Below are 25769 nucleotides of genomic sequence, written 5' to 3'. Positions count from 1 at the left end.
AGTTGACGTGTTGGGTAACAGAGTTGACGTGTTGGGTAACAGAGTTGACGTGTTGGGTAACAGAGTTGACGTGTTGGGTAACAGAGTTGACGTGTTGGGTAACAGAGTTGGGTACGTGTTGGGTAACAGAGTTGATGTGTTAACAGAGTTGACGTGTTGGGTAACAGAGTTGACGTGTTGGGTAACAGAGTTGACGTGTTGGGTAACAGAGTTGGGTAACGTGTTGGGTAACAGAGTTGACGTGTTGGGTAACAGAGTCGACGTGTTGGGTAACAGAGTTGACGTGTTGGGTAACAGAGTTGATGTTGGGTAACAGAGTCGACGTGTTGGGTAACAGAGTTGAACGTGTTGGCGTGTTGGGTAACAGAGTGTTGGGTAACAGAGTTGACGTGTTGGGTAACAGAGTTGATGTGTTGGGTAACAGAGGAGTGTTGGGTAACAGTGTTGGGTAACAGAGTTGACGTGTTGGGTAACAGAGTTGACGTGTTGGGTAACAGAGTTGACGTGTTGGGTAACAGGGAGTCACACAGAACGTGTTGGGTCACATCGATTGTGTTGTGGATAACAAGTCAGAACGTGTTGGGTAACAGTTGACGTTGGATAACAGGGAGTGCTGGGTACAGCCCACTGGGTAACAGAGTTGATTTCGTGTTGGGTAACAGGGAGTCACAGTTGGGTTCAACTTCAGTTTTGTAAATGAGGATGGCCAAAAGCACTCACCTCATTTTTGTGATTTGACTATTAGATTTCTATTTACAGTGAAAAATAATAGTTTCATCACATTAAATGAATAACTGGGAGTCAAAATGAGGGACCTTTTTTTAACTGGGAGTCACAGCTTTCTTAAAGAACCTCATTTCTGTGGGAGTCAAATCGGTACACATTAACTAGGGCTTTACTATGATGGTGACAACTTTGAGAAATGTTGGAGTTAGGTTTTGAAAATCTTCATGAAAGTCACAGCCCACTGGGTTCAGAACCTCATTTCAATGTGGATAACTGGGAGTCACAGCCCACTGGGTACAGAACCTCATTTCAATGTGGATCAAGCCCACTGGGTAGAACCTCATTTCAATGTGGATAACTGGGAGTCATAGCCCACTGGGTACAGAACCTCATTTCAATGTGGATAACTGGGAGTCACAGCCCACTGGGTACAGAACCTCATTTCAATGTGGATAACTGGGAGTCACAGAACCATTTCACTGGGTCACAGAACCTCATTTCAATGTGGATAACTGGGAGTCACAGCCCACTGGGTAGTCATTTCAATGTGGATACTGGGTCACAGAACCTCATTTCAATGTGGATAACTGGGAGTCACAGCCCACTGGGTACAGAACCTCATTTCAATGTGGATAACTGGGAACCTCATTTCAATGTGGATAACTGGGAGTCACACCCACTGGGTTCAGAACCTCATTTCAATGTGGATAACTGGGAGTCACAGCCCACTGGGTACAGAACCTCATTTCAATGTGGATAACTGGGAGTCAAGCCCACTGGGAGAACCTCATTTCAATGTGGATAACTGGGAGTCACAGAACCTCATTTCAATGTGGATAACTGGGAGTCACAGCCCACTGGGTACAGAACCTCATTTCAATGTAACTGGATAACTGGGAGAACCTCAATGTGGATAACTGGGAGCCCACTGGGTTCAGAACCTCATTTCAATGTGGATAACTGGGAGTCACAGCCCACTGGGTACAGAACCTCATTTCAATGTGGATAACTGGGAGTCACAGCCCACTGGGTTCACAGAACCTCATTTCAAATGTGGATAACTGGGAGTCACAGCCCACTGGGTACAGAACCTCATTTCAATGTGGATAACAGAACCTCATTTCAATGTGGATAACTGGGAGTCACAGCCCACTGGGTGTGGATAACTGGGAGTCACAGCCCACTGGGTTCATTTCAATGTGGATAACTGGGAGTCACAGCCCACTGGGTACAGAACCTCATTTCAATGTGGATAACTGGGAGTCACAGCCCACTGGGTTCAGAACCTCATTTCAATGTGGATAACTGGGAGTCACAGCCCACTGGGTACAGAACCTCATTTCAATGTGTGGATAACTGGGAGTCACAGCCCACTGGGTATCATTTCAATGTGGATAACTGGGAGTCACAGCCCACTGGGTACAGAACCTCATTTCAATGTGGATAACTGGGAGTCACAGCCCAAGAACCTCATTTCAATGTGGATAACTGGGAGTCACAGCCCACTGGGTACAGAACCTCATTTCAATGTGGATAACTGGGAGTCACAGCCCACTGGGTACAGAACCTCATTTCAATGTGGATAACTGGGAGTCACAGCCCACTGGGTACAGAACCTCATTTCAATGTGGATAACTGGGAGTCATTTCAATGTGGATAACTGGGAGCCAACTGGGTACAGAACCTCATTTCAATGTGGATACCTCATTTCAATGTGTCATAACTGGGAGTCACAGCCCACTGGGTACAGAACCTCATTTCAATGTGGATAACTGGGAGTCACAGCCCACTGGGTACAGAACCTCATTTCAATGTGGATAACTGGGAGTCACAGCCCACTGGGTACAGAACCTCATTTCAATGTGGATAACTGGGGAAATATTTGGTTGAGACGTTGATAAATGAGATTATAACTTATATTCACCTACTCAAAAAGACAGACAAAAAGTTAGTTGAATTTCCAATGTACTATCACCATGCTTTCAACCATCTAAAAACAAACCCAATTCCAATGGAAAAACAATGTCTGATTTTTAAAAATGTAGTTGTCACCCAAATGTCTATCACTGCACTTTCAACCATCTAAAAGCACAGCAAAGTTCAAATGGGAACACAATGTCAAATATTTTGTTTACACAGGAGGACCTACGTTTCCATCTTCATTTTGTACATTAAAAGGCAATCAGAGTAACTGCACAGCCGATGCTTTCCAAAGTACCAATGGAGTTGGGATGCTCTTCAAAATACTGCCGTCTTTTCTGTTCTAAGGACCAAATGATTCATTCTGTATTTTTTAGATGGATGGATACATTCTCAATGGTCATTTGAAATTACACATAGATGAGGGAAATGGAGAAATAGAGATTATGTCATAAGAGTTATTCCATCTCATTCATCTGTCAATGGGAGGTTTACCGTAAGGTGGACGGAGATTTTTTCTTTAATGAGTCCGATGTAGAGGACTACTTTCCAGAGACCAGAGCTGCCCAGTAACGCGAACCTACCAGACGAGCAAAATGCCTTTGTCGTGGAAATTCTTACACAGGGACACTCAAACAGGGACACAGAGACACAGGGATACAGGGACACTCAAACAGACAAGTTATAGTTGCATGATTTTGCATAATTAATTCATCATTGTTTCATGACATGTGACAGACCAACACCTCACGAGGCTTCTTTCTCTCTGAGCTGAAACCTTGAAACTGAGATATCTTTCGTTTGTTCTCAAAACACGGTTGTTCGTTTTCAAGACACGTTCTGGGCGTACTGCCAAATTGCAGCTACTGTGATTTGTACAGTCAGCCACTTGCATGAACACAGAAATTGCTTTATAGAACAGCACATGAATAGAACACAGAAATTGCTTTATAGAACAGCACATGAATAGAACACAGAAATTGAATGAAGGGTTCACTGAGTAAGACATCCTGTATATGATAACATCTGTATATGATAACATCTGTATATGATAACATCTGCTGGTTCACTGAGTAAGACATCCTAGACCTGGTTGTGTTCCAGATGGAGCCCTATCTCCTTTACAGGGCACTACTTTTGACCAGGGCCTATAGGGCTATATAGGGTGCAGGGGGCCATTTGGGATGCATCTCTATGCCTACATCAGTCAGAGATACTGGAAAACACAAGCCACATCCGCTGTGATATGTGATTGGAGGCATTTGACCGTGATTCCATGAAGTAGCGTTCTGTTCTGTTAAATCACGTCACAACAGGTTTCTTTACCTCGTTGACATTATTCTCTTCAAACAACATCAGTGTGTCATGTTCGTTTATTTAGTTCACAGAGGGAAAATGAGGAGTGAACGAAAGTTTATTTTACTTTCAACACTGCTTTGTGTGTGTGTGTGTCTGTGTGTGTGTGTGCGTGCGTGCGTGAGTGTGTGTGTGAGTGTGTCTGGGTGTGTGTGTCTGTGGATGTGTGTGTCTGTGTGTGTGTGTGAGTGTGTGTGTGGGTGTGTGTGTGTGTGTGTGTGTGTGTGTGTGTGTCTGTGTGTGTGTGTGTGTGTGTGTGTGTGTGTGTGTGTGTCTGTGTGTGTGTGTGTGTGTGTGTGTGTGTGTGTGTGTGTGTCTGTGTCTGTGTGTGTGTGTGACCGTCACATTTACCTATTCATCCCAGACAGATAGACCCATGAAGGGGAGAGTGGGAGTGCACTGCACCAGGGCACGTGGAGAGAGGACATCTATTGTGAAATGAGATGCAGCCCTTGATGTTTATTTAACTGTAGGTGGGAAGGTAGAGAGACGAGCATTAGTTTCTATGTCAGTCTACGTCAGTACCTTTAGGGCGGTCTCCATCGGTGGCCCTGTATATATATATATATATATATATATGTCTGTACCTCTGTCTCTTAACTAAACAACACCAGCAGAGAGAAACACTGATCTAACACACTACTGTACACCTCTCAGCTGACAACTCTATTGTTACAACGATGCAGGCAGAGGAATACAATCGTAGAGGTGAGCTGGGCTTCTTCTCTATATAGTGCTGAGTAAAGCTACAACCACGTATTTAGATTGGAGGTAGTTATTGTAAGTATTTTAGGTAGTTATTGTAAATATTTTAGGTAGTTATTGTAGGTAGTTATTGTAAGTATTTTAGGTAGTTATTGTAGGTAGTTATTTTAGGTAGTTATTGTAAGTATTTTAGGTAGTTATTGTAGGTAGTTATTTTAGGTAGTTATTTTAGGTAGTTATTGTAGGTAGGTATTTTAGGTAGGTATTTTAGGTAGGTATTGTAGGTAGTTATTGTAGGTAGTTATTGTAGGTAGGTAGTTTAGGTAGTTATTGTAGGTAGTTATTGTAGGTAGGTATTGTAAGTATTTTAGGTAGTTATTTTAGGTAGTTATTGTAGGTAGTTATTGTAAGTATTTTAGGTAGTTATTTTAGGTAGTTATTGTAGGTACTTATTGTAGGTACCGGTAGGTATTTTTGGTAGGTATTGTAGGTAATTATTGTAGGTATTTATTTTAGGTAGGTATTTTAGGTAGTTATTTTAGGTAGTTATTGTAGGCAGGTAGATGGTTGGTGTTGTAGGTAGATTGATGGTTGGTGTTGTAGGTAGATAGATGGTTGGTATTGTAGGTAGATTGATGGTTGGTAGGTAGATAGATGGTTGGTATTGTAGGTAGATAGATGGTTGGTATTGTAGGTAGATTGATGGTTGGTGTTGTAGGTAGATTGATGGTTGGTATTGTAAGATATTGGGTAGATTGATGGTTGGTATTGTAGGTAGATAGATGGTTGGTATTGTAGGTAGATAGATGGTTGGTATTGTAGGTAGATTGATGGTTGGTATTGTAGGTAGATTGATGGTTGGTGTTGTAGGTAGATTGTTGGTATTGTAGGTAGATTGATGGTTGGTATTGTAGGTAGATTGATGGTTGGTATTGTAGGCAGGTAGATGGGGACAATAAAAGGCCACTCTAAAATATGCCGTTTTGTCATACTGTACAACGCAATGCCACAGATGTGTCAGGTTTTGAGGGAGCGTGCAAATGACATGCAGACTACAGGAATGTCCACCAGAGCGGTTGCCAGAGAATTGAATGTTCATTTCTCTACCATAAGCCGCCTCCAACAATGTTTTAGAGAATTTCGGCAGTACGTCCAATCGGCCTCGTTAACCACGCCAGCCCAGGACCTCCACATCCGGCTTCTTCACCTGTAGGATCGTCTGAGACCAGCCACCCAGACAGCTGATGAAACTGTCATAAAGCTCTTTTGTGGGAGAAAAAATATTCTGATTGGCTGGGCCTGGTTTCCCAGTAGATGGACCTGGCTCCCAAATGGGTGGGCCTATGTCTCCCTGGTCCAGCCATGGCTGCGCCCCTGTCATGTGAAATCCATAGATTAGGGCCTAATGAATTTATTTAAATGAACTGATTTCCTTTGGGGAAAAAAAGTCCTTATATGAACTGTAACTCAACTGTAAAATCATTGACATTTTTTTGCATGTTGCGTTTATATATTTGCTCAGTATAATATGCTATCTCATATTGTGTAATCTGTCTGTTGTTTTGTTATACCCTGAAGAAGACCAAAACACAGTGATTTTAATCCTCTTACATCTATTTCTATAGATCTCAAAGAGTGGTTGAACATTGTTTGTGATTGATATCCTATATAATGTAATATGCTATCTAATATTGTGTAATCTGACTGTTGTGTGTTGTCCGTCGTCCAGGTAAAGAGATGGTGGATTACATCACTAGGTACCTGACCACCATCAGAGAGAGGAAGGTGACCCCAGGCCCAGAGGTGAAGCCTGGCTATATGAAAGAGCTGCTGCCAGACAGCGCCCCCACTGACCCGGAGGACTGGGACTGTATCTTCAGGGACATAGAGAAGGTCATCATGCCTGGGGTACGTTATGTTCACACATTATATACTCAGCAAAAAAAGAAACGTGCCTTTTTCAGGACCCTGTCTTTCAAAGAGAATTCGTAAAAATCTAAATAACTTCACAGATCTTCATTGTAAAGGGTTTAAACATTGTTTCCCATGTTTGTTCAATGAACCATAAACAATTAATGAACATGCTCCTGTCGAACGGTTGTTAAGACACTAACAGCTTACAGACGGTAGGCAATTAATGTCACAGTTATGAAAACTTAAGACACTAAAGAGGCCTTTCTACTGACTCTGTAAAACACCAAAAGAATGATGCCCAGGGTCCCTGCTCATCTGCGTGAACATGCCTTAGGCATGCATCAAGGATGCATGAGGACTGCAGATGTGGCCAGGGCAATAAATTGCATTGTTCGTACTGTGAGACGCCGAAGACAGTGCTACAGGGAGACAGGACGGACAGCTGATTGTACAGGATCGGTACATCCGAACATCACACCTGCGGGACAGGTACAGGATGGCAACAACAACTGCCCAAGTTACACCAGGAACGCACAATCCCTCCGTCAGTGCTCAGACTGTTCGCAATAGGCTGAGAGAGGCTGGACTGAGGGCATGTAGGCCTGTTGTAAGGCAGGTCCTCACCAGACATCACCGGCAACCACGTCGCCTTTGGCGGTGGAGGGTCCGTCGTGGTCTGGGGCGGTGTGTCACAGAATCATCGGACTGAGCTTGTTGTCATTTCAGGAAATCTCAACGCTGTGCGTTACAGGGAAGACATCCTCCTCCCTCATGTGGTACCCTTCCTGCAGGCTCATCCTGACATGATCCTCCAGCATGACAATGCCACCAGCCATACTGATCGTTCTGTACATGATTTCCTGCAAGACAGGAATGTCAGTGTTCTGCCATGGCCAGTGAAGAGCCCAGATCTCAATCCCATTGAGCACGTCTGGGACCTGTTGGATCGGAGGGTGAGGGCTAGGGCCATTCCCCCCCAGAAATGTCCGGGAACTTGCAGGTGCCTTGGTGGAAGAGTGGGGTACAGTCTCACAGCAGGAACTGGCAAATCTGGTGCAGTCCATGAGGAGATGCACTGCAGTACTTAATGCAGCTGGTGGCCACATCAGATACTGACTGTTACTTTTGATTTTGACCCCCCTTTTTCATGGACACATTATTCAATTTCTGTTAGTCACATGTCTGTGGAACTTGTTCAGTTTATGTCTCAGTTGTTGATTCTTGTTATGTTCATACAAATATATACTCATGTTAAGTTTGCTGAAAATAAACACAGTTGACAGTGACAGGACGTTTCTTTTCTTGCCGAGTGACTATGAGACGTTACCAGGACCATTGTGGATCAAACATCGATTGTTCACTGTAAGGATATTCTGTCCCCCAAAGTATCTTTCTGGCACTAATGATGGAGTGTGTGTGTCTGTGTGTGTGTGTGTGTGTGTGTGTGTGTGTGTGTGTGTGTGTGTGTGTGTGTGTGTGTGTGTGTGTGTGTGTGTGTGTGTGTGTGTGTGTGTGTGTGTGTGTGTGTGTGTGTGTGTGTGTGTGTGTGTCTGTGTCTGTGTCTGTGTGTGTGTGTGTGTGTGTGTGTGTGTGTGTGTGTGTGTGTGTGTGTGTGTGTGTGTCTGTGTGTGTGTGTGTGTGTGTGTGTGTGTGTGTGTGTGTGTCTGTGTCTGTGTGTGTGTGTGTCTGTGTCTGTGTCTGTGTCTGTGTCTGTGTGTGTGTGTGTGTGTGTGTGTGTGTGTGTGTGTGTGTGTGTGTGTGTGTGTCTGTGTCTGTGTGTGTGTGTGTCTGTGTGTGTGTGTGTGTGTGTCTGTGTGTGTGTGTGTGTGTGTGTGTGTGTGTGTGTGTGTCTGTGTGTGTGTGTGTGTGTGTGTGTGTGTGTGTGTGTGTGTGTCTCTGTGTCAGGTGGTCCACTGGCAGAGCCCCTACATGCATGCGTACTATCCAGCCCTGACCTCCTGGCCCTCCATGTTAGGAGACATGTTGGCTGACGCCATCAACAACATCGGATTCACCTGGGTAACTATATATCACCACGTCAAACTTGACTTACACTTAGTGTGGAACTACACTAAATTAACTCACTTAATTCAACTTTTGGTTTAAAGACTCGAATATCATGTTTGTTTAAAAAAATATATATTTCCTGGCAAAACATTAACTGTGACATCAAGTTTGTGAGTTTTTTAAAATCTATTAAGCTACTTAGGATACAATCATCTGCTACAGGAAACCCCTGCAGGAAATAATGACTATTTATGATAGAATAACTTGAATGAAATCCTAGAGTAGTGTGATGTTATAATTATAATGACTATTTATGATAGAATAACATGAATGAAATCCTAGAGTAGTGTGATATTATAATTATAATGATTATTTATGATAGAATAACATGAATGAAATCCTAGAGTAGTGTGATATTATAATTATAATGACTATTTATGATAGAATAACATGAATGAAATCCTATAGTAGTGTGATATTATAATTATAATGACTATTTATGATAGAATAACTTGAATGAAATCCTAGAGTAGTGTGATATTATAATTATAATGACTATTTATGATAGAATAACATGAATGAAATCCTAGAGTAGTGTGATATTATAATTATAATGACTATTTATGATAGAATAACATGAATGAAATCCTAGAGTAGTGTGATATTATAATTATAATGACTATTTATGATAGAATAACATGAATGAAATCCTAGAGTAGTGTGATATTATAATTATAATGACTATTTATGATAGAATAACATGAATGAAATCCTAGAGTAGTGTGATATTATAATTATAATGATTATTTATGATAGAATAACATGAATGAAATCCTAGAGTAGTGTGATATTATAATTATAATGACTATTTATGATAGAATAACATGAATGAAATCCTATAGTAGTGTGATATTATAATTATAATGACTATTTATGATAGAATAACTTGAATGAAATCCTAGAGTAGTGTGATATTATAATTATAATGACTATTTATGATAGAATAACATGAATGAAATCCTAGAGTAGTGTGATATTATAATTATAATGACTATTTATGATAGAATAACTTGAATGAAATCCTAGAGTAGTGTGATATTATAATTATAATGACTATTTATGATAGAATAACTTTAATGAAATCCTATAGTAGTGTGATATTATAATTATAATGACTATTTATGATAGAATAACATGAATGAAATCCTAGAGTAGTGTGATATTATAATTATAATGACTATTTATGATAGAATAACATGAATGAAATCCTAGAGTAGTGTGATATTATAATTATAATGACTATTTATGATAGAATAACTTGAATGAAATCCTATAGTAGTGTGATATTATAATTATAATGACTATTTATGATAGAATAACATGAATGAAATCCTATAGTAGTGTGATATTATAATTATAATGACTATTTATGATAGAATAACATGAATGAAATCCTATAGTAGTGTGATATTATAATTATAATGACTATTTATGATAGAATAACATGAATGAAATCCTAGAGTAGTGTGATATTATAATTATAATGACTATTTATGATAGAATAACTTGAATGAAATCCTAGAGTAGTGTGATATTATAATTATAATGACTATTTATGATAGAATAACTTGAATGAAATCCTAGAGTAGTGTGATATTATAATTATAATGACTATTTATGATAGAATAACATGAATGAAATCCTAGAGTAGTGTGATATTATAATTATAATGACTATTTATGATAGAATAACATGAATGAAATCCTAGAGTAGTGTGATATTATAATTATAATGACTATTTATGATAGAATAACTTGAATGAAATCCTAGAGTAGTGTGATATTATAATTATAATGACTATTTATGATAGAATAACATGAATGAAATCCTAGAGTAGTGTGATATTATAATTATAATGACTATTTATGATAGAATAACTTGAATGAAATCCTAGAGTAGTGTGATATTAGAATTATAATGACTATTTATGATAGAATAACATGAATGAAATCCTATTTATGATAGAGTAGTGTGATATTATAATTATAATGACTATTTATGATAGAATAACATGAATGAAATCCTAGAGTAGTGTGATATTATAATTATAATGACTATTTATGATAGAATAACTTGAATGAAATCCTAGAGTAGTGTGATATTATAATTATAATGACTATTTATGATAGAATAACATGAATGAAATCCTAGAGTAGTGTGATATTATAATTATAATGACTATTTATGATAGAATAACTTGAATGAAATCCTAGAGTAGTGTGATATTATAATTATAATGACTATTTATGATAGAATAACATGAATGAAATCCTAGAGTAGTGTGATATTATAATTATAATGACTATTTATGATAGAATAACATGAATGAAATCCTAGAGTAGTGTGATATTATAATTATAATGACTATTTATGATAGAATAACATGAATGAAATCCTAGAGTAGTGTGATATTATAATTATAATGACTATTTATGATAGAATAACATGAATGAAATCCTAGAGTAGTGTGATATTATAATTATAATGACTATTTATGATAGAATAACATGAATGAAATCCTAGAGTAGAATGTGATATTATAATTATAATGACTATTTATGATAGAATAACATGAATGAAATCCTATAGTAGTGTGATATTATAATTATAATGACTATTTATGATAGAATAACTGAATGAAATCCTACAGTAGTGTGATATTATAATTATAATGACCTTTATGATAGAATAACATGAATGAAATCCTACAGTAGTGTGATATTATAATTATAATGACTATTTATGATAGAATAACATGAATGAAATCCTAGAGTAGTGTGATATTATAATTATAATGACTATTTATGATAGAATAACAGAATGAAATCCTAGAGTAGTGTGATATTATAATTATAATGACTATTTATGATAGAATAACATGAATGAAATCCTAGAGAGTGTGATATTATAATTATAATGACCATTTATGATAGAATAACAGCAATGAAATACCTAGGTAGTGTAGATATTACCTGATTATAATGACTATTTATGATAGAATAACATGAATGAAATCCTAGAGTAGTGTGATATTATAATTATAATGACTATTTATGATAGAATAACATGAATGAAATCCTAGAGTAGTGTGATATTATAATTATAATGACTATTTATGATAGAATAACATGAATGAAATACTAGAGGTAGTGTGATATTATAATTATAATGACTATTTATGATAGAATAACAGAATGAAATCCTAGAGTAGTGATGATATTATAATTATAATGACTATTTATGATAGAATAACAGCAATGAAATACTAGCAGTAGTGTGATATTATAATTATAATGACTATTTATGATAGAATAACTTGAATGAAATCCTAGAGTAGTGTGATATTAGAATTATAATGACTATTTATGATAGAATAACATGAATGAAATCTACAGTAGTGTGATATTAGAATTATAATGACTATTTATGATAGAATAACATGAATGAAATCCTAGAGGAAATAGTGTGATATTATAATTATAATGACCATTTACCTGATAGAATAACATGAATGTACCAACCTAGACAGCACCAGTGTGATATTATAATTATAATGACCATATTTATTTATGATAGAATAACCAATGAAATCCTTAGAGTAGTACTATTTATGATAGAATAACAGCACCATGAAATACTGCAGGTAGGTGATATTATAATTATAATGACTATTTATGATAGAATAACAGAATGAAATCCTATAGTAGTGATATTATAATTATAATGACTATTTATGATAGAATAACTTGAATGAAATCCAGTAGTGTGATATTATAATTATAATGACTATTTATGATAGAATAACATGAATGAAATCCTACAGTAGTGTGATATTATAATTATAATGACTATTTATGATAGAATAACAGAATGAAATACTGCTAGGTAGTGTGATATTATAATTATAATGACTATTTATGATAGAATAACATGAATGAAATCCTATAGTAGTGCACCAGATATTATAATTATAATGATTATTTATGAGTACCAATAGACAGAACCAGAAATCCTATAGTAGTGTGATATTATAATTATAATGACAGCACCAGGGGAGGAATACTGCAGGTAGGATATGATTATTTATAGAATAACATGAATGAAATCCTATAGTAGTATATTATAATTGTAATGACTATTTATGATAGAATAACCAGGGGAGGAATTGTTGTGGATAGATTGACCATACCTGACCATCCACCTTACAGTACCAACCAGACAGCACCAGAGCTGGAGATGAATGATGGACTGGTTGTGTAGGATCTACCCTGACCTTCCATTCACCTTACAGTACCAACCAGACAGCACCAGGGAGGAATACTGCAGGTAGGATAGATACACCTGACCATACCTGACCATACTCACCTTACAGTACCAACCAGACAGCACCAGGGGAGGAATACTGCAGGTAGGATAGATACACCTGACCATACCTGACCATACTCACCTTACAGTACCAACCAGACAGCACCAGGGGAGGAATACTGCAGGTAGGATAGATACACCTGACCATACCTGACCATACTCACCTTACAGTACCAACCAGACAGCACCAGGGGAGGAATACTGCAGGTAGGATAGATACACCTGACCATACCTGACCATACTCACCTTACAGTACCAACCAGACAGCACCAGGGAGGAATACTGCAGGTAGGATAGATACACCTGACCATACCTGACCATACTCACCTTACAGTACCAACCAGACAGCACCAGGGGAGGAATACTGCAGGTAGGATAGATACACCTGACCATACCTGACCATACTCACCTTACAGTACCAACCAGACAGCACCAGGGGAGGAATACTGCAGGTAGGATAGATACACCTGACCATACCTGACCATACTCACCTTACAGTACCAACCAGACAGCACCAGGGGAGGAATACTGCAGGTAGGATAGATACACCTGACCATACCTGACCATACTCACCTTACAGTACCAACCAGACAGCACCAGGGGAGGAATACTGCAGGTAGGATAGATACACCTGACCATACCTGACCATACTCACCTTACAGTACCAACCAGACAGCACCAGGGGAGGAATACTGCAGGTAGGATAGATACACCTGACCATACCTGACCATACTCACCTTACAGTACCAACCAGACAGCACCAGGGGAGGAATACTGCAGGTAGGATAGATACACCTGACCATACCTGACCATACTCACCTTACAGTACCAACCAGACAGCACCAGGGGAGGAATACTGCAGGTAGGATAGATACACCTGACCATACCTGACCATACTCACCTTACAGTACCAACCAGACAGCACCAGGGGGGAATACTGCAGGTAGGATAGATACACCTGACCATACCTGACCATACTCACCTTACAGTACCAACCAGACAGCACCAGGGGAGGAATACTGCAGGTAGGATAGATACACCTGACCATACCTGACCATACTCACCTTACAGTACCAACCAGACAGCACCAGGGGAGGAATACTGCAGGTAGGATAGATACACCTGACCATACCTGACCATACTCACCTTACAGTACCAACCAGACAGCACCAGGGGAGGAATACTGCAGGTAGGATAGATACACCTGACCATACCTGACCATACTCACCTTACAGTACCAACCAGACAGCACCAGGGGAGGAATACTGCAGGTAGGATAGATACACCTGACCATACCTGACCATACTCACCTTACAGTACCAACCAGACAGCACCAGGGGAGGAATACTGCAGGTAGGATAGATACACCTGACCATACCTGACCATACTCACCTTACAGTACCAACCAGACAGCACCAGGGGAGGAATACTGCAGGTAGGATAGATACACCTGACCATACCTGACCATACTCACCTTACAGTACCAACCAGACAGCACCAGGGGAGGAATACTGCAGGTAGGATAGATACACCTGACCATACTCACCTTACAGTACCAACCAGACAGCACCAGGGGAGGAATACTGCAGGTAGGATAGATACACCTGACCATACCTGACCATACTCACCTTACAGTACCAACCAGACAGCACCAGGGGAGGAATACTGCAGGTAGGATAGATACACCTGACCATACCTGACCATACTCACCTTACAGTACCAACCAGACAGCACCAGGGGAGGAATACTGCAGGTAGGATAGATACACCTGACCATACCTGACCATACTCACCTTACAGTACCAACCAGACAGCACCAGGGGAGGAATACTGCAGGTAGGATAGATACACCTGACCATACCTGACCATACTCACCTTACAGTACCAACCAGACAGCACCAGGGGAGGAATACTGCAGGTAGGATAGATACACCTGACCATACCTGACCATACTCACCTTACAGTACCAACCAGACAGCACCAGGGGAGGAATACTGCAGGTAGGATAGATACACCTGACCACACCTGACCATACTCACCTTACAGTACCAACCAGACAGCACCAGGGGAGGAATACTGCAGGTAGGATAGATACACCTGACCATACCTGACCATACTCACCTTACAGTACACCCATACAGCACCAGGGGAGGAATAGGCAGGTAGACATGTACCTGACTGTCTACTGGAGAGAGACGTGTACTCTCACAGCACCACCTAGTGGTGAATGGGAATACCATTCTCTACACTCCTCTCAGAGAGCAGTAAATAAGAGCTCTCAGGTGTTTCAGTTCACTTTTCTCCCTCCCTCTTTGTCTCTCTCCCCTCCCTCCCTCCTCACTCCCCCTTCTTTCCCTTTCCCCTCCTTATTTGTCTCCCTCCCTCCCTCTTTGTCCCCCTCTCTCCTCTCTCTGTCCCCATCTCTCCCTCCCTCCTCTCTCCCCCTCCTCTCTCCCTCCATCCTCTCCCTTTCTCCTCTCTCTCCTTCCCTTCCCCCTCCCTCCCTCTGTCCCCATCCCTCTTTGTCTCCCTCCCTCCCTCCCTCCCTGTCCCCATCCCTCTTTGTCTCCCTCCCTCCCTCCCTGTCCCCATCCCTCTTTGTCTCCCTCCCTCCCTCCCTCCCTCCCTGTCCCCATCCCTCTTTGTCTCCCTCCCTCCCTGTCCCCATCCCTCTTTGTCTCCCTCCCTCCCTCTTTGTCTCCCTCCATCCCTCTTTGTCTCTCTCCCCTCTCCCTCCCTCCTCACTCCCCCTTCTTTCCCTTCCCCCTCCTTATTTGTCTCCCTCCCTCCCTCTTTGTCCCCCTCCCTCCCTCTGTCCCCATCCCTCTTTGTCTCCCTCCCTCCCTCCCTGTCCCCATCCCTCTCTCCCTCTTTGTCTCTCTCCCTTCTCTCTCCCTCCTTCCCCCTTCCTTCCTTTCCTCCCTCCCTCCCTCCCTCCCTCCCTCCCTCCCTCCCTTCCTTCCTTCCTTCCTTCCCTTCCTTCCTTCCTTCCTTCCTTCCTTCCTTCCTTCCCCTTCCTTCCTTCCTTCCTTCCTTCCCTCCCTTCCTTCCTTCCTTCCTCCCCCTCCCTCCCCCCTTCCTTCCTTCCCTCCCTTCCTTCCTTCCTCCCTCCCCCTTCCTTCCTTCCTTCCCTCCCCCTTCCTTCCCTCCCTTCCCCCCTTCCCCCCTCCCCCTCCCTCCCTCCCTCCCTTCCTTCCTTCCTTCCTCCCTCCCCCCTTCCTTCCTCCCCTCCTCCCTCCCCCCCCCATCCCTCTCTCCTCTCAGAGCACAGTGAGTGAGAGTAGTCTGGTAGCTCTGTTAGCTGCCAGGAAGCACAGGATCCAACAGCTGAAGAGGACAGATCCAGCAGACAGAGACCTGGACGACTCAGTGGTCAACTCCAGACTGGTGGCCTACGCATCAGACCAGGTCAAGATGGGATGGGTTAGGGACCCACACACACGCACATATGCAACGTTTGCAAACACACACACACACACACACACACACACACACACACACACACACACACACACACACACACACACACACACACACACAAATAGTGAGTTCTGCATAATGAGAGATTGTCTGTCTGCCCGTGTGTCCGTCCATCTGCCTGTCCGTGTCTGTCTGCCCGTGTGTCATCTGCCTGTCTGTCTGTCCGTGTGTCCGTCCATCTGCCTGTCTGTCTGTCTGTGTGTCCGTCTGTCTGTCTGTCTGTCTGTCTGTCTGTCTGTCCGTGTGTCCGTCCATCTGCCTGTCTGTCTGTCCGTGTGTCCGTGTGTCCGTCCATCTGCCTGCCTCCTGTCTGTCACTGTCTGTCTGAGGTGAAGGTGTCTGTCTGTCTGTCAGGTCCAGGAGGACAGGAGGAGAGGACTGGTACCTGTCTGCCATGGTAGGGTATATTAGGTGTCTGGTCTTAGTGGTAGGTCATGGTAGGGTATATTAGGGGTGGTAGGTCATCTCATGCCTATATTAGGCTCAGGTCATGGTAGGGTATATTAGGGGGCTGTAGGTCATGGTAGGGTATATTAGGTGGTGATCAGGTTCCTCCCTCAGGTAGGGTATATTACTTCTCCCTGAGAGGAGACATTAGGGGCTGAAGGTCAGGCGATCCAGGAGGACAGGAGGTCATGGTACTGGTATATTAGGGGCTGGTCATGGTAGGTCATGGTAGGGTATATTAGGGGGCGGTAGGTCATGGTAGGGTATATTAGGGGGCTGTAGGTCATGGTAGGGTATATTAGGGGGTGGTAGGTCATGGTAGGGTATATTAGGGGGCGGTAGGTCATGGTAGGGTATATTAGGGGGTGGTAGGTCATGGTAGGGTATATTAGGGGTAGGTCATGGTAGGTATGGTAGGTCATGGTAGGGTATATTAGGTCATGGTAGGGTATATTAGGGGCTGTAGGTCATGGTAGGGTATATTAGGGGGTGGTAGGTCATGGTAGGGTATATTAGGGGGCGGTCATGGTAGGGTATATTAGGTGGTGGTAGGGTATATTAGGGGGTGGTAGGTCATGGTGTGTTAGTCAATGTAGGGTATATTAGGGGATGGTAGGTCATAGTAGTTCATAAACAGTTGTAACCAAGGTCGTAACCAAACCAAAGATCATGTTTGTTTGTTTGTTTCAGCTGTGTGCCACTCTGGGGACCACGGGGGTGTGTGCCTTCGACGACCTGTCAGAGCTGGGACCAGTGTGTACGTCTGTACCCCCCTACCTCCTCATTATCATACACACCTGTATGACATACAACATGTACCACACATAACATGTATGACATATGACCTTTGTATGACTTTGGAGAATCTCAGTGTCCTGGGTCCGTATTCATAAAGAGTCTCAGAGTAACAGCGCTGATCATGAATGGACGGGTTGCTCTGCCCCTGTGAGCCATTCCTGCTCGCACAAGCCAAGGTTCCCACAAGGCTACTTCATACTTACTCTGAGACGCTGTATGAATACAGATCAGGGTCGCAGGTTCAAGTTCCACTCGGACTCCCACCGCCCCCCCCCCAGATTCTCTGCAAAACGTGTTTGTATTCCTCCCCCTGCCTGACCTAGGTGCAGAGGAAGGTCTGTGGCTACATGTGGATGCAGCGTACGCAGGCTCAGCGTTTCTCTGCCCTGAGCTGAGAGGACCTCTGGGGGGTATGGAGTACGCCGACTCCTTCGCGTTCAACCCCTCCAAATGGATGATGGTCCACTTCGACTGCACTGCCTTCTGGTGAGAGAGAAGGGAGGGAGGGAGAGAAGGAGAGAGGGAGAGAGAATGCGGAGGGGAGGGAGGGAGGAAGAGAGGGAGAGAAAGGAAGAGAGAGGGAGGAAGAAAGGGGAGGGAGAGAGAGGAAGGGGAGGGAGAGAGCGGGAGAGAGAGGAAGGGGAGAAAGGAAGAGAGAGGGAGGAAAAAAGGGGGGAGAGAGAGAGGAATGGGAGGGAGAGAGAATGCAGAGGGAGAGAGGAATGGGAGGGAGAGAGAGGAGAGAGAGGAAGGGGAGAGAGGGAGGAAGACCTGGTTGTCATCCTGTCCTGCAGTCTAATGACCAAAACACCCTCTAGTGGCCTCATGGGTGGAATATTAACAATAATTAAATTAACATTCTTTCAGAAAGACAGACGGAAATCCTGTGTTTCTATGTCAAACGGTTGTGTTATATTTAGACTTCTGTGATGTATATAAAATGTAATATTGGGATACAAACTCAAAATGTAATTTGATTTGACATGTTTTTCTACGGTGGTCCTAACAGGGTGAAGGACAAGGTCAAGCTCCAACAAACCTTCAGTGTCGACCCTGTCTACCTCAGACACGAAAACTCAGACCAAGCCACCGACTTCATGGTACAAACTACCTACATTTTTACTTTTTTAGTCATTTAGCAGACGCGCTTATCCAGAGCGACTTGCAGTAGTGAGTGCAGACATTTTCCTACTTTCTTCGGACTGGTCCGCCGTGGGAATCGAACCCACAACCCTGGTGTTGCAAACTGAGCCACACTCTATACTAATCTACCAATTTGCAGACTGTATTTTTGACCTTTACTTCACAGTACACACTACCTACCTTTTGTATACTCATGTGATAATCTCATCAACTCAGATTAGTCACTCCACCTAATTCTCATCCCATAAAATAATTGGCAACTTTGAATTGGATCAAATGAAGAAAGTAGTAGAGCAGTCTTGTAATCCTAATCCTCACTGTGAGAACCGTGCAGAAAGAAGGGAGCATTCTAGAATGGTAGCCTCTCTTCTCTTTACTGATCAGTGTGCACCTTGTCAGGTTGTGTGTTTTGTTAGCTTCTACTGTAAAGATATTGAGATCTTGGATTTGCAATTATGTTTGAATATCCTCCGTGAGACATCTCACAATGGAGTCTGATGGTTGACTGGGTGGTACGGCTTCCCTCTGCAGTTTTATTGTGGGAATGAGCTGATAAGACACAACATATACTGAGTGTACAAAACATTAAGGACACCTGCTCTTTCCATAACATAGACTGTTTCTGTCCAGCACTTTGTGACATCGGCTGATGTAAAAAGGGCTTTATAAATACATTTGATGATCAACATTGTTGGTCCAACCTCTGCCTTTTAACACAGATCTAGGATCAGCAGTACCCAAATCCTAACATTAACCACTGTCGGGAAAGCATGCAAATCTTCTTGAAACTGATCTGGATCTTGAAACTGATCAGGATCTTGAACCTGATCTGGAACCTGATCTGGATCATTATCTTACTATATATGTTAATGTTGATTTGAATGTTAACCTTGATCCTGATCCACTGTGTCTGTCAGCATTGGCAGATCCCCCTGAGTCTGTCTGTGTGTCTGTCAGCATTGGCAGATCCCCCTGAGTCTGTCTGTGTGTCTGTCAGCATTGGCAGATCCCCCTGAGTCTGTCTGTGTGTCTGTCAGCATTGGCAGATCCCCCTGAGTCTGTCTGTGTGTCTGTCAGCATTGGCAGATCCCCCTGAGTCTGTCTGTGTGTCTGTCAGCATTGGCAGATCCCCCTGAGTCTGTCTGTGTGTCTGTCAGCATCCCCCTGAGTCTGTCTGTGTGTCTGTCAGCATTGGCAGATCCCCCTGAGTCTGTCTGTGTGTCTGTCAGCATTGGCAGATCCCCCTGAGTCTGTCTGTGTGTCTGTCAGCATTGGCAGATCCCCCTGAGTCTGTCTGTGTGTCTGTCAGCATTGGCAGATCCCCCTGAGTCTGTCTGTGTGTCTGTCAGCATTGGCAGATCCCCCTGAGTCTGTCTGTGTGTCTGTCAGCATTGGCAGATCCCCCTGAGTCTGTCTGTGTGTCTGTCAGCATTGGCAGATCCCCCTGAGTCTGTCTGTGTGTCTGTCAGCATTGGCAGATCCCCCTGAGTCTGTCTGTGTGTCTGTCAGCATTGGTAGATCCCCCTGAGTCTGTCTGTGTGTCTATCAGCATTGGCAGATCCCCCTGAGTCGACGGTTCCGCTCTCTGAAGCTGTGGTTTGTGATGCGCTGCTTCGGTCTGAAGAACCTTCAGGGACACATCAGACACGTATGTAACCTGTCTGTCTGTCTGTCTGTCTGTCTGTCTGTCTGTCTGTCTGTCTGTCTGTCTGCCTGTCTGTCTGTTTCTTTCTCCCTCTGTAATTTGAGATGCTACATTACAGGGACTGACCTCTACGTTTGTGTTTTCAGGGTGTAGAGATGGCTAAGCTACTGGAGTCCCTGGTTAGATGTGACCCTAACTTTGACATTCCTGCTGATAGACACCTTGGATTGGTGGTCTTCTGTCTCAAGGTATGTGGCCTATACTTGTGTTGTGTTGTATTGTATTGTAAAGTTGTGTTGTATTGTATTGTAAAGTTGTGTTGTACTGTAAAGTTGTGTTGTATTGTAAAGTTGTGTTGTATTGTAAAGTTGTGTTGTATTGTAAAGTTGTGTTGTATTGTATTGTATTGTATTGTAAAGTTGTGTTGTATTGTAAAGTTGTGTTGTATTGTAAAAGTTGTGTTGTATTGTATTGTAAAGTTGTATTGTAAAGTTGTGTTGTATTGTATTGTATTTTACATTGTGTTGTATTGTATTGTACATTTGTGTTGTATTGTAAAGTTGTGTTGTAATTGTGTTGTAATGTATTGTAAAGTTGTGTTGTATTGTATTGTAAAGTTGTGTTGTATTGTATTGTAAAGTTGTAAAGTTGTGTTTGTAAAGTTGTGTTGTGTTGTATTGTAAAGTTGTTTTGTTTGTAAAGTTGTTTTGTAAAGTTGTAAAGTTGTTTTGTAAAGTTGTTGTGTTGTATTGTAAAGTTGTGTTGTAAAGTTGTGTTGTATTGTAAAGTTGTGTTGTAAAGTTGTGTTGTAAAGTTGTGTTGTATTGTAAAGTTGTGTTGTAAAAGTTGTATTGTAAAGTTGTTTTGTAAAGTTGTGTTGTGTTGTAAAGTTGTGTTGTGTTGTATTGTAAAGTTGTTTTGTAAAGTTGTGTTGTAAAGTTCTGTTGTGTTTGTAAAGTTGTGTTGTAAAGTTGTGTTGTGTTGTATTGTAAAGTTGTGTTGTAAAGTTGTGTTGTTTGTAAAGTTGTGTTGTGTTGTATTGTAAAGTTGTGTTGTATTGTATTGTAAAGTTGTGTTGTATTGTAAAGTTGTGTTGTAAAGTTGTGTTGTATTGTATTGTATTGAAAAGTTGTGTTGTAACATTGTGATTGTACAGGATTGTGTTGTGTTGTACATCTCACAAAGTTGTGTTGTATTGTATTGTAAAGTTGTATTGTAAAGTTGTGTTGTATTGTAAAGTTGTGTTGTACAGTTGTTTTGTAACACAGTATAGACATAGAGATAGAACACAGTATAGACATATAGAGATAGATAGAACATCTGTGTTGTAAGTTGTGTTGTATTGTAAAATAGTTGTGTTGTATTGTAGTATAGAAGACACAGAGATTGAGAACACAGTATAGAGATAGAACACAGTAGAGATAGGGACATAGAACACAGTATAGAGATAGAACACAGTATAGAGATAGAGACAGAACACAGTATAGAGATAGAGACAGAACACAGTATAGAGATAGAGATAGAACACAGTATAGAGATAGAACACAGTATAGAACACAGTATAGAGATAGAACACAGTATAGAGATAGAACACAGTATAGAGATAAAGAACACAGTATAGAGATAGAACACAGTATAGAGATAGAGATACAGTATAGAGATAGAGATAGAACACAGTATAGAGATAGAGACAGAACACAGTATAGAGATAGAGACAGAACACAGTATAGAGATAGAGATAGGTCTCTGCAATGTCCACATAGCTAGTTCTTAGATGTCATTGTCACCTGTGAACACACTGTATAGGTCTTAAGTCAGTCTGTTGCTCTGAGCTGGATAATGATTGACAAGGCTTGTTCATGGCAATTGGCAACTGCTATTACAGCGAGGAGTTCAAAGGTCAGTCATTGCAGGTTTAAGCCTATGAGGTAACAGGTATGTGTGTTATTATGATGGTCAAGGTTTAGTTTTTAAAATTTTACCTTTATTTAACTAGGCAAGTCAGTTAAGAACAAATTCTTATTTTCAATGACGGCCTAGGAACAGTGGGTTAACTGCCTTGTTCAGGGGCAGAACAACAGATTTTTACCTTGTCAGCTCGGGGATTTGGTTACTATTCCAATGCTCTAACCACTAGGCTACCTGCCACCCCGTAAAGGGCAGAGCACTGACAGAGATCATTCCTTCACATGGATAACCTGGGTGTGCCCAACCCACCTTTATAGACTGGGATTCAATCTAATCACAGTCTTTGGACAATGCTCCACTTAAAGGTTATTTCTGGTTGAGTCTACATACGCAGCATTTTAATGAGGTCTCTGCTAACGTGGGAACATTGCCTTTAAAAGCAGCATTGTCTCCAACCTGAATAGATTGAATTCCGGCCTAACTATTGAACCCAACTCCAACCTGACTGGATTAGATCCGAGCCTAAGTATTGAACCCAACTCCAACCTGACTGGATTAGATCCGAGCCTAACTATTGAACCCAACTCCAACCTGACTGGATTAGATCAGAGCCTAAGTATTGAACCCAACTCCAACCTGACTGGATTAGATCCGAGCCTAACTATTGAACCCAACTCCAACCTGACTGGATTAGATCCGAGCCTAAGTATTGAACCCAACTCCAACCTGACTGGATTAGATCCGAGCCTAACTATTGAGCCCAACTCCAACCTGACTGGATTAGATCCGAGTCTAAGTATTGAACCCAACTCCAACCTGACTGGATTAGATCCGAGCCTAACTATTGAACCCAACTCCAACCTGACTGGATTAGATCCGAGCCTAAGTATTGAACCCAACTCCAACCTGACTGGATTAGATCCGAGCCTAACTATTGAACCCAACTCCAACCTGACTGGATTAGATCCGAGCCTAAGTATTGAACCCAACTCCAACCTGACTGGATTAGATCCGAGCCTAAGTATTGAACCCAACTCCAACCTGACTGGATTAGATCCGAGCCTAAGTATTGAACCCAACTCCAACCTGATTTGGATTAAATCCCGGCCTAAGTATTGAACCCAACTCCAACCTGACTGGATTAGATCCGAGCCTAACTATTGAACCCAACTCCAACCTGACTGGATTAGATCCGAGCCTAAGTATTGAACCCAACTCTAGTTTGAATGAAAAATTCAAATTTGATCACAAATAAATGGGCCTACTTTAGGATATAAATACAGAGCTTACTTACATATTATGTCAATTGAAATCTCGTCGCACTGCCTCTCCTCAAACTTACATGAATGAGAAAAGGGCCAAACACAGGTTTCTCTCAACTATCAAATCTCTCTCTGTTTCCCCCCCTCTCTCCCCCTTCTCTCTGTCTCCCCCATCTCCCCCTTCTCTTTCTCTGTCTCCCCCTTCCCTCTCTGTCTACCCATCTCTCTCTCCCCCCTTCCCTCTCTGTCTCACCCTCCCTCCCTCTCTCTCTCTCTCTCAGGAAGGGAATGCTCTGACTCAGGAGTTGCTACGGCGACTGACGCGGTCCCGCACCATGTACCTTGTCCCCGCCGACATCGATGGGAAACGCATCATCCGCTTCACCGTGACGTCACAGCTGACCACCTCAGAGGACATCATCAGGGACTGGGACATCATTCGCAAAATGGCCGCCGACCTTCTGGCCGAGGAGGTCAAAAAACAGGCGGTCAGTAAAATGGAGGAGCAGCAGTCTCCAGTCAGAAAAACTGTTGAGAAGCTGTCAGAGACAAATAGTGATTCGGGGAATCACACAACAACAGCAGCAGAGGGCTTGGCTGCCTCTCTCATGACTAGGAAACCAAAGGAGATTGAAAAGGCCATCAGTGACACAGAGGACGAACCAATGAAAACACCGAAAGAGTTGGAGAGCCCGACACAGACCAGTCCCAAGACAGGATCTAAAGAGCTAGAGGTCGACCCGACACAGACCAGTCCCAAGACAGGATCTAAAGAGCTAGAGGTCGGCCCGACACAGACCAGTCCCAAGACAGGATCTAAAGAGCTAGAGGTCGACCCGACACAGACCAGTCCCAAGACAGGATCTAAAGAGCTAGAGGTCGACCCGACACAGACCAGTCCCAAGACAGGATCTAAAGAGCTAGAGGTCGGCCCGACACAGACCAGTCCCAAGACAGGATCCAAAGAGCTAGAGGTCGACCCGACACAGACCAGTCCCAAGACAGGATCTAAAGAGCTAGAGGTCGGCCCGACACAGACCAGCCCCAAGACAGGACCCAGAGAGCTTGGGACCAACCTGGCCCAGACCAGCCCCAAGACAGGACCCAGAGAGCTTGGGACCAGCCTGGCCCAGACCAGCCAGGACCCAGAGACAGGAGCCAGAGACGGCCCTGAGGAGATCCCCTGTACTGCTGCCTTCAGAGTTCAGAGGGTCCAACCACAGCTCCGCTTGGACAGTGATAAGACTGGATTTAGACCACAACCACCATTCTGGATGGATAAAGAAAAGTCTGGGTCTGAGAACAGGCCGAGGAGGACAGTACGCTCTCTGAGCTGCAGCAGTGAGCCCTTACCTGGCCCCATTGGGCCCCTGTTTGGTCATAACACTGACCCCCTTTCTAAGCATCTCTCTAGCTCTGTCACGGACACGCAGCCTGGACATAAAGACCCAGACCTCGTCCACCCCCTAAATGACACCCAGCTCAGACGTCTCTCTTCCAGCCCAAGCCCCTCAGGCCTCTTTCAGATCCCAGAGTGGCCTTCTCCAACCAATTCCAACCAGCTGGGAAAACGGGTCCTGAGGAAGCTCACCAAGTTCTACAGCTTGCCCAGTTTCTGCCACCTGTGGGTGCAGTGTGGGCACTACCAGGTGTGCTGCCCTGTCAGGGGACTTCAGATCGCCCCAAAGCTCAGATCTCCCCAAAACCCTGGTCCTCCTCTGGGTGTAGGAGACTCCGCCGTTGGTCTTGTTCCCCTGTGACTCCAGTAGATAACCGCTAACTTTCCTGCTCTACTGTAGCCAAGGTTAGCTCCTGGGTCGTATTCATTAGGCACAACAAATGTTTTGCAATGGAAAATGAAAATTAATGTTTCTTATTGTATAAGACCACCTTGGTCCAATCCATTTTCTTCCATTTGGTGCCTGATGCATACGACCCTGTAGTCTCCCTACCAAATGTTTCCCAAAAAACACCTTTGTGGTTTCAGGGTGTAGAGATGGCAGAGCTCTTTAATTTATTTTAGATTTGTTTTAT

The 25769-nt window shown here is 42.7% G+C and overlaps 1 protein-coding gene and 2 long non-coding RNA genes across 9 annotated transcripts; 1 reads left to right on the top strand and 2 right to left on the bottom strand.

Annotated features, from left to right (window-relative positions):
* The first annotated feature begins 4371 nt into the window (after positions 1–4371).
* LOC127918913 (histidine decarboxylase-like) lies at positions 4372–25666 on the top strand. Its single transcript, XM_052502190.1, has 10 exons — positions 4372–4710; positions 6437–6615; positions 8527–8679; positions 16317–16460; positions 17628–17736; positions 18101–18263; positions 18787–18877; positions 20470–20568; positions 20712–20813; positions 24017–25666. Exons 1-10 carry the CDS (start codon positions 4683–4685, stop codon positions 25493–25495), a joined length of 2547 nt encoding a protein of 848 aa, XP_052358150.1. The 5' UTR covers positions 4372–4682; the 3' UTR covers positions 25496–25666.
* On the bottom strand, positions 13103–15340 carry LOC127918917 (uncharacterized). 5 transcript variants are annotated; one of them, XR_008101367.1, is made up of 5 exons: positions 15150–15340; positions 14524–15067; positions 14036–14431; positions 13381–13954; positions 13103–13299 (listed from the first exon to the last, which is right to left on the bottom strand). It is a non-coding gene; the product is annotated as an uncharacterized LOC127918917 (long non-coding RNA). The 5 variants fall into 5 exon arrangements; XR_008101368.1 differs by having other exon boundaries at positions 14036–14349; XR_008101366.1 differs by having other exon boundaries at positions 14036–14585; positions 14658–15067.
* Positions 22295–24008, bottom strand: LOC127918919 (uncharacterized). Of its 3 annotated transcripts, XR_008101374.1 has the most exons (5): positions 23606–24008; positions 23425–23559; positions 23335–23379; positions 23065–23244; positions 22295–23019 (listed from the first exon to the last, which is right to left on the bottom strand). It is a non-coding gene; the product is annotated as an uncharacterized LOC127918919 (long non-coding RNA). The 3 variants fall into 3 exon arrangements; XR_008101372.1 differs by lacking the exon at positions 23335–23379; XR_008101373.1 differs by lacking the exon at positions 23335–23379 and having other exon boundaries at positions 23470–23559.
* Positions 25667–25769: the final 103 nt, after the last annotated feature.

Source organism: Oncorhynchus keta, unplaced genomic scaffold (genome assembly GCF_023373465.1).
Source record: "Oncorhynchus keta strain PuntledgeMale-10-30-2019 unplaced genomic scaffold, Oket_V2 Un_contig_15266_pilon_pilon, whole genome shotgun sequence".
Taxonomy (NCBI): domain Eukaryota; kingdom Metazoa; phylum Chordata; class Actinopteri; order Salmoniformes; family Salmonidae; genus Oncorhynchus; species Oncorhynchus keta.
This window is presented reverse-complemented; position numbering and strand designations above follow the sequence as displayed.